General features: G+C 44.4%; 1 protein-coding gene across 1 annotated transcript; it reads right to left on the bottom strand.

Moving 5' to 3' along the window:
* LOC104793771 (ABC transporter C family member 4) lies at positions 2,026-7,682 on the bottom strand. Its single transcript, XM_010520194.2, has 11 exons — positions 5,565-7,682; positions 5,160-5,480; positions 4,977-5,063; positions 4,224-4,895; positions 3,971-4,135; positions 3,585-3,879; positions 3,280-3,494; positions 2,877-3,182; positions 2,715-2,778; positions 2,387-2,626; positions 2,026-2,289 (listed from the first exon to the last, which is right to left on the bottom strand). Exons 1-11 carry the CDS (start codon positions 7,680-7,682, stop codon positions 2,189-2,191), a joined length of 4,584 nt encoding a protein of 1,527 aa, XP_010518496.1. The 3' UTR covers positions 2,026-2,188.

The following is a 9,656-nucleotide window of genomic DNA, read 5'->3' as shown; positions in this document are numbered from 1 at the left end:
CTAAAACCATTTCAGTAGGCAAAGAGGTGACAATGGTTTTAGAGAGGGGGTCAGTTTTCTTAGTGGGCGAAAGAACTGGGGTTGAAACAGGTGCATGAAAAGAAGGTGGAACAGAAGGGTGTGGCAAAGAAGGCTTAGCTAAAACATCGAAAGGATTAGAACTAGCTATTTGAGTGGGGGTCAAGGTGGAACCGTTTTTAGAGGGGATGAGCAATTTAGTGGTTTTTTTAGGCTGATGGGGAGAGGAATTGTGTTCAGGAGGTGGGGCATGCTGGCTCCTTGAAGAAGGCCCCGACGAACAGCCAGCTTCAGTAGTAGTCTTTGGAAGGGATCCAGGCACACTTACCGGTGTAGTTGGTCCCTTTGTTTCATTAGCTTTAACTGCGGTGCTTTTTACAGTTTTTTTGACTGATGATTTTTTCGTTTGCGTCCAGGAAGGGGTTACAGACGGACAGAATCTGATTACATGACCTATCTCCTTGCAGTGAGTACACGTAGGCGGGATCCAGGGATACTCAACCTCGATAGTAATGACTTCACCACTCTCCCTTTCCACTTCCACTGAGGAAGGTAAGGGTTCATTGAGATTTCTTTCAACTTTAACATGGGCAACGAAGAGGCTTACCAAATTCTTTGTAAACTCATCCATCTCTTTAGGTTCACCGACTAGTCCAGCAACCAGGCTAATACCTTTGTGATGCATCAGATCAAAAGGCATTCCTTTGAGATGTGCCCAGATGGGGATCGCATCAAGATCAGTGCTTGCTCCACCCGAAGCATCCCACTGAGCCACCAAAAACATACATTCCCTAATATACCATAATTTCTTTTCAAGGATCCTTGTTCGCAGGTATTCATTTGGCAACCTGACTAGCATTGAGTTATTGGCGTGATTGAGGTGGATTTCTAACCTTTGCCCTTTACCCCAAATGTGACTAAGAACACTTTGGATATGATTGTAGGTTGGCAGTCTACCTTTGAAACGACTAATAATGAAATCCTTATGGATTTCAGCACCTTCATGGAAGACAGAGTCCGGGATTGTGACACGAGGCTTTCCTGCAGACGAAAGTTCAACCGGGGCTAGCCTTGTGAGCGACCTGTCCNAAAAAAATGGTTGTAGCTTAGAAGATATATCATAGCTTAATACGTATAATCATCACCTTCCAGATTTCGTCGTCAGAGTATTGCTCCGTTGGGTCGATGTTGCTCCTCACGGTTCCTTCAAAGAGGACAGGTTCTTNGTGGGACTTTGCGGGAGAACACGGTTTTGAGCATGAGACAGAGTGGTTACTTCCGAAGAACTGGTTGTTGGGATTGAGGATACTTGAATTTGGGGGACAGGGACTACTACTTCAGGAGAGAGAGACCCAATAACTGGAGGAGTTGGAGCGCTTGAGATAAGAGTAGGAGCAGCTGAATTCTAGGTTTCAGCAGAATGAGAGTGAGCAGCATCAATAGCAGTTGGACCCGGAGCAACCTGAGAAAATGTTTGACCGACTAGCTGAGTACTAGCGGATTGAGTAGCTTTGATGAAGCGACGAACCACCTTTGGGGGCGGGGTGGCTAATAAATCATTTGTCTGAGCTACAATGTTTCCAACTGCAACTATTGCTCGAGTTTCAGATCTAGGGTTTTGTCTTAGGGAAGCATGATACGAGTTTAGGATTTCCTGTGCCTGAGCGTTCACTACCACAGGAGTAGACTTATGATGGGCTGGTAGTGCTAGAATCACTCTCTCAGGATCAATGTAATCAGTTTGAGGGGAGTGTAGTTGGTAAGATACAAGAGAAATGGAGGAAAGAGGAGGGAATTCAGAAAATGAGGGGAATGGGCTAAGATCGGGAGGGTCATGAGGAAAGGGTAGAGGATGATTGGGACTGCTTTCAGCCGAAGCTGAAGGAGGAAATTGGCCGGAATGACGATTCTCGGGGAACCAGCGGTTCGCCATTGACTTTTTGAATACGATAAGAATATGTATACTGGTATTTATTTCCTGTTGTTACACTTCTACTCATAACAATCTAGGCGATTCGATCTTCTTCTCATGTCAGATTAGAGAGATAAACGTTACGTACGTACTTTTAGTTTGACCATCTCAATATTATGCTTTCTGGTTTGACCAAAAAAAAACACGTAGTTTTTAGTAACAACAAGAAAACGTCTAGTCAAGGCCGGCGTCAAAGTTTCATATTCCGGCAGATCGGAGAGCGTATTCTTGCACCAGCGCTGCAAACAGAGACTGCCTCTCCAGCAAACGAGCCGGGCTATCGAACTCTTTCGCTTTCCCTGTTCAAAATTTCCATATTTCATCATTCTAAAAACTGAAGAGACCAACAAAAGACAAACCCTTAAGTTGAGTTTTGTTTTGTTTTGTTTGACTTACCAGCGTCTATGACCAGGACTCGATCACCGTCCATCACTGTAGGAATCCGGTGGGCGATGCTGATAATTGTGCAGGACTCGAAGTCTTCCCTAATGATCTTCTGGATCACGGAGTCCGTTTGTGAATCAACGGATGCAGTTGCTTCGTCTAGGAACAGAAGTCTGCTCCGTTTCAGCATTACCCTCCCTAAACATAAAAGCTGCCTCTGCCCTACGCTCCAGTTCTCCCCATTATCAACCACTGTTCCAATCAATCAATCATGACTCTTGTCTTATTATATTATTCCTAATCCTAGGTATATATATATACATAAAGAGACCAAACTCACCCAAAGAATCGAGTTTCTCAGGCTTGGTAGCAACAACATCCTTGAGTTGGCATCTTTCAAGGCTCTGAAATTACAAAAAAAAACAGATTATGTAATGGTATATGGAATAAAAATTGGTTGTAGCTTAGAAGATATATCATAGCTTAATAATATCATCATCACCTTCCAGATTTCGTCGTCAGAGTATTGCTCAGTTGGGTCGATGTTGCTCCTCACGGTTCCTTCAAAGAGGACAGGTTCTTGCGGAATGATTCCGAATCTTGACCTGAGATCATGCAGCCCTATTGTGCTGATATCAATCCCGTCTATGATTATCTTCCCTCCTGACGGTTCTACAAGCCTGAACAAGACCTGTATCAAAGTCGATTTCCCGCTTCCCGTTCGTCCAACCACACCAACCTTCTCTCCTCCTTTGATGTCTAGAGTGATTCCCTTGAGCACAAGTGGAGTGTTCGGTCTGTAGCGCACCTGCAGTTGTTTACACACACACATCCTTCACATGTTTGAACACTTAAGACGATAATTTTTTTAAAACACAAAGAGCTGTTTGGTTTGTATAACTCACCTTGAGATCTTCCAGATGTACACTGCCATGGAAGGGCCAATTCGAAGGGGGAAGGTTTTCTTTGCGCTCCCACTCGGATTCAGATGGAATGTCAGTGAACTGTTTGATCCTTTCCACAGAAACCATCTTGTTCTCAACAAAGCAGCTCATGTATATAGCCCAGAACAGAACCGAGTTCAGGGACAGACCGTACGAAAGGGACAGTCCTACATTCTCTGCATCACACCAAAACAATATCCATGATTGACAACACAACACTGTTTTCAACTACTCAAAATTTGGAGTTTAAGTAGTGATCCCCCTACCTGGTCTGATAACGTTGCTGGGTAACAATACCATACACAGAGCCGAGATGCAGAGCACCCAGCTTCCAATAAGCTCTAGCCGAAACCCGAGCCATTCGTTGGAGCCATTGTTGTGGAAGTCCATCCTGAGATTGGCGTTGACACGCTTCACGTTTTCTTGCATAAACAACTCCTGCTTCCTGAATGATCGGATCGTCATCACTCCAGCTATACTTTCTGAGAAATGGTGGATGATGGGAGCCTTAGTGATCGAGTCCAGGCGTGTTAATTCACGGGAAGAAGCGAGGTAATAGTTCTGAAGATCAAAAGCAAAGTGACTTTTAAGAACATTATACATTCTAAAGAAAAAAAAAACATCAGAAAATGGAATCAAAAGAGATGCCTACCCGGTACCAGATGTTAAGCCATCCAAGGGGAATCACAAAGAATGCAGTTGGCCAAGCGTACTGGCAAGTAACTATGAAAATGCTCAGAAGAGTGGTGTACATTGAGGCCACAAGCCCGAGCATAAACGGAATGAGGATATCGATATTGGTCTGATCAGTAGATGCCTGCAACGTTCGAAAGAGAAAACCCTTTAACATATCTGCTTAAATCTGATGTAAGCGGCAAGAAAAGGGTTGGAAAAGTTTGTCTCACCCGGCTGAGAATTCTTCCGGATGGCGTGGTGTCGAAGAACGACATTGGAGCGTGTAAGATACTGTTTAGAATCTGTCGGAAAAATATCTGAGCAGTCTTGAGTCCCAGGTGAGTGACGTAATACGACCTGAGGCTCACCAGAACGATGGAAACAAGTGCAATAATGACGTATACACGAATGAAAACGGAAGCGTCAAATGAAATCGCATTCTTGGCTGATGTTTCGTATGCAAGCCAGTAATCGCTGGCCATTAGGGAACCCTGCCACGTCAAAGAGAAGAACACCACAAGCACAACGCCCCACCAGCCATAGGCCTCTGTGCAGTATTGTTTGTAAACTCTCAGGCTGACCTGTCCGATTTCCCTTTCCTCTTCTTTGATAAGCTTGGAGCCATCTTCTACGGCGTGAGAGCCAAGAAATGACTTGACATGCTCATCGTTTTGATCACTTAAGCGAGGAGACTCCATGGACGTTCTCGGAGAGCTTGCATGGGGAGATGTTGGTGTTCTTGGGGATGTTGCGATTGTTGCTGCTGCTGCTGCAGAGTCTGCACCGGCATCAACTAGCTCCATTGATGTCTCATGCGCAGCCACAAGTTCCCCAAAATCCAACCCGGAGTTGACTAATTCGTCATATCTTCCCGACTCAACAATCCTCCCCTCCCGCATCACCTGAAAGTCCCATTTCGTAAGAACAATTAGCTCTGAGTCTTTGGATTTCGATAAGATAAAAAGTCTGAATCATTGTTGTACCAAGATGCAGTCGACGTTGTGCAAGAAATCCACTTGATGGGTTACGAGCAATATGGTCTTGCCTTTCAGAGCCCCTCTTACACAATTCTATACAAAAACATCACAATAGCAAGAATCAAAACTTGTGTTGCCTTTTAAAAGGGAATAATAACAGACACATCATATCATAGAGTTTCTCTGTACCTTGAATATATCAGAACCGGTATGAGCATCCACGGCGCTAAAAACATCGTCCAGCAAGTATACATCGCATTCTTGGTAGACCGCACGTGCGAGCTGTATACGCTGCTTCTGCCCTCCGCTGAGGTTGATTCCGCGTTCCCCAATCTCAGTCTGATCGCCAAACTCCATCATTTGCAGGTCTTTGTCCAGGCAACAGACGCTGACAACTTTGTCGTACTTGTCTCTAACCATTGGAAGACCAAACAAGATGTTGTCTTGAACAGTCCCGTTTTCGATCCATGATGTCTGCCCTACATAACCTGTGCTCCCACAAACCCTCACCTAGAAATAATAAACGAATCAATCAAATGTTCTCCGAGTGTTTGTTCTCTAAATCTACAAATTACATAAGCAAAAAAGTCGCACCTGGCCGGAGATTCTGTGCATTTCGCCAAGAACAGAAGCTAACAGAGAAGATTTCCCTGAACCAACGGTTCCAACTATAGCGGTGAGCTCTCCTTTCTTAACCTTAAAGTTGATATCACTGAGAGCAGGTTCGTTGTCCTCATCATCCCAACTAAAGCTTCCATCTCTAACCTCCACGGCAGTAGTATCATCACAGCCCAAGGATCTCTCCACAGCATCTTCCGAGAGCTCTCTGCTCATCATGTACGAGTCCAGTCTTCCCAGAGAGATCATTGCCTGCGAGAGAGATATCATAGACTGAGGGAAGGTTCTGATGGGTTCTTGCAGGATCTTGAAAATGGTTGTGGTGGTGAAGACAGTCCCAGCGTCAAGCTTGACACCCAAGGCAAGAGCGGTGGCGAAGGTGAGGGCAGAGATAAGCACTGGCGTGCTCCAGAGGACAATGATGTTGCCGGCTATGGAGTAGAGAAACTTGGATAGCCAACCAAACTCCATGTCCCTAAATTTGAGGATCCTCTTGTTGAAATGATTCTCCCAAGCCTGGAACTTGATGACTCGCATATAATTGAGCATCTCGTTGGTGGCCTTCATCCTAGAATCTCTGTTTCCCATCAGACTGAACTGGTAGCTGTTGTTTCTCTTAGTTCCGAGGAGGATGAAGACGAAGACTCCAGTCAACCCAATGACCGCCGTCACAACAGACGCGCCTAAGCTTCCGTAGAGGAGCACAAGCGCCACAGTCACTTGCAAAGGCATGAGCCAGATTGCGTGGAGCTGAAGCATCATGTCAGAGAGCTGCTGTGCGTCTACGGCCATGTAATTCACGATTTGGCCGACGCCGTGGTTCTGACGCGCGGAGCCGGTGAGCTTTAAACCTTTCTTGTAGAGTGCAGTGATCAGAGTAGACCTTATGAGCATCCCAAACTTCTGGGACTCGAAATTGAACTGATGCGTCGCCAAGACCTCGACGAATTTGGCAACGAGGAGGATGAGGACGAGGTAATAACCCTGCCACGGCGAGGATCTCTTGCCGGAGGTGAAATCGACGAAGCTCTGGATGAGAACGGGGCCAACGTACATGACACCGAGACGGACGATGGCGAGAATGGCGGTGTAGAGGATCTCCTTCCAGAAACAACGGATGAGAGTGGTACGCACAGGGTGGCTCGAGTTCTCCGACGGGTTGGGCCAGCAGGACTCGAAGAGAAGGGCGAGCCTCTCTGCTTTGTGCTCCGGAGAGAGCGTCGGAACTTGTTGGAGCGTCAACGGGGATTTGTAGCCTTTGGTGAGTAGAGGATTCATCCATAACCAGAACGTTTTGGAGAAAGCAGAGGCTGATGCGTACGGAGAGACGTTGTTGGATTTATCCAAAGCGGCGTCCGTAGGAGGAGGACCGTTGGACTCCGCGGTGGCGATGCCGGTGGTCCCTCTGACGGAGGCGACGAGCAGGAAGGCGGTTAACGGGAGGGAGAAGAAGGAAGCGACGTCTTCTTCGCTGAGGAGAGTGACGGCGGCGTCGGATGAAATGAAACGGAGAATGGCGGAGACGGAGAAGAGAGAAGTGAGGAAGAAACTCGAAATCCAATAGATTCTTAGGGATAAAGGATGACTGAGAGAAGCGAATCGCTTCTCGTGGAGGAGGATGACGGCGATGACGACGTGCGTGACGGAGTGGATAAGCCAAAAGAGAGGGTCGATGAGTCCCTGAGACGGAGTGCGTGGCTTCCTAGTGAAGGCCAAAACGCAGAGCACGACGGAGCAAAACGACAAGAGAAGGGTGGCTACGAGCGTCGTTTTGAACCACGCGGTTGTTGTTGTTGTTGTGGTTGCACGATTACCGAGAAGAGGTTTTCTAATCTGGGCGTCTCCTCCGTTGATTTCGGAAGAGGAAGAAGAAGAAGAAGAAGAATAAAAGAGCTTGAGAAGAGCGAAGCAGAGGAGGAGGAGGAAGAGAAGAAGATCAACGGCGGAAAAGAGAGCGCGTTGAGGGCATGGAGAGAGCAAAACAAATCTTAGCCATTGGATTGCAACTGGAAGTGACGATGTTGGTTCTAATACGGCCGAGGATGAACAAGATAGCTCGGAGAGCCACGAAGAAGAAGAAGAAAGCCACCACATTTTCCCAGCAGAGAGAGAGAGAGAGAGAGAGAGAGAGAGAGGGGGGAGCAGAGAAAAATCCTTTGATTTCTCTATTGGTGATCTTTTACTTTAGTATGTAATTAATTATACACATATAGTAGTAATATTATTACTAGCTAATGTGTGTGTGACGACGACTAATAAGGAGTTTGCACTTTGTAGTCGTCCACAAAATTGAAGTTTCGGAAAGAAAGCAAAAAAACATTATTAAAAACAAACAAAAAACTGCTGCAGGACTTTTATCATTACTGACCTGACGATTAATTTTTTTTTTTTTCTTAGGGTAATGATAGCAACTCCGCATCCAATTTTTTTTCTTCTTCTTCTTTTTAATATTTTTTGTTTTTGGAAAATGAAAATCAACTACAGGTTCAATTTTATTACTATTAACAATTACTACAGTTTTACAAGTTTGAATGAAAAGACAAATTCCATCGGGATAGAACTACACGTACTAGTACTCTTAAAAAGTCTTATCCTTCTAATATTTGGTTGAGAAAATTCTGAGTTAAGACAGATTTTTTTGATTAAACAAATAAAGAAAAGTTACACTTGGACACATCCTCCCTCTTGACTAGTACTAACTTTATAGTATAAGAGTAAAGGCAAAAAAAAAAAAAAAGTATGGAAAATTAGAAGTGCAACTCGTGTGTGCAAGACTTGTCTTTCATTTAGACTTTTACTAGTATTAAACAAGATAATTTATAAACCAAAAAGTCTCATTGTTTAATTAATTAACTTTGTCTTTTAACTCCGAGTTGAGGTAGTAGATGGGTCAATAACTACGACTGCTCGAGCAAATTATTGGACCCAAGCAAAGCAATCAACCCCATGCATATGACCCTTCTTTTTTTTTTTCTACGGACAAACTCATGAGTCATGACCCTTCTTCTTATATGTATCATGGAATGCTGCAGATTACAAAAACAAACACATGTTGTATCTTATACTTCAAAAGAGTCGTTGTAATAATATGTAAAAGGAATTTATAAGAAAAAAAAAAGTAAGTAAAACTGTGGCTACAGTACTAAAAAGTGTATAAAAAAAAATAATTGCCTAGGATAGGAAAGAATAACTAACTATAGCTCCAGTACTAAAAAGGTGTATACCCTCATGTTTAGTGTAAGAAAGAACAACTATATAGCTCTGCAGTACTGAAAAGTATCTTGCTTACGCAAGGGTGAAAAATTAGTTTTCAAATAAGAGAGAGAGAGAGAGTGACTTAATATCACATCAATATTTTTTTGCAGGCTACTTGGCTTCCTTCCTTCCTCCTCTCCATGCGAATTCTGTTCTTCCGATTCCTTTTCTTTTCTCCTTGTTTAAGTCAACAATCTACATATATATATATAGTCACTGAAACGATATGAAAAAATAATAATAATAATCTCTCTCGGGCACGTAAGTCGAAATAGTCGATCATCTAAAAAAAATTGAGTTTTCTTGGGCAACAATTCTCCCATTAAAATGTTTTCTTCTCTCACTTTCTTGTGTCTGTTCGTCTGAAAATTTTGTGTCACATTCCGCTGGTTTTACCGGCGAGAGCTCTCTTTTTCTCTTCTATCATGGTTTCTGGCCTGGATAACAAGGCCAAGCAGTTGTGAGTAAGTCCGTTTCTCCGGTACCCTATCATTTTCGGTTTCATCCTAGCTCAAATCTGGTGGTCGGAGATCCTATCCTTACGGATCTCCTTTCCTCCGCTGGTTTATTCCGGCGAGAATCCCTCCCTTCTTCCGTCGGCTGAACTCGTCGCCGAAGAGACCGTCTTTGAATGAACAAAGTCTATGGCAACAGCCTCCGGAACCTTTCCTCGCATTCAATAGCCGCTCGCCTCCAGATATTAGCTTCACAACCACCGCTGACTTCTTCTCGGTTTCCAAACTGATTACCTCTCCTCACTTAAGCTTCAACGATGCGCCTCCTCCGCCAGAGCTGCACGTCTCCGCCATATCT

The sequence above is a fragment of the Camelina sativa genome, chromosome 6 (genome assembly GCF_000633955.1).
Source record: "Camelina sativa cultivar DH55 chromosome 6, Cs, whole genome shotgun sequence".
In the NCBI taxonomy this organism is placed as follows: Eukaryota; Viridiplantae; Streptophyta; class Magnoliopsida; order Brassicales; family Brassicaceae; genus Camelina; species Camelina sativa.
This window is presented reverse-complemented; position numbering and strand designations above follow the sequence as displayed.

What these genes read in the sequence shown, in the direction of transcription:
- LOC104793771 (XM_010520194.2), bottom strand. Translation starts at nt 7,682, where the DNA reads ATGTGGTGGCTTTCTTCTTCTTCTTCGTGGCTCTCCGAGCTATCTTGT. An exon ending in TGCACAGAATCTCCGGCCAG is followed by an intron (nt 5,481 to 5,564) that starts GTGCGACTTTTT and finishes TATTATTTCTAG; the next exon opens with GTGAGGGTTTGTGGGAGCAC. An exon ending in CCGGAAGAATTCTCAGCCGG is followed by an intron (nt 4,136 to 4,223) that starts GTGAGACAAACT and finishes CGAACGTTGCAG; the next exon opens with GCATCTACTGATCAGACCAA.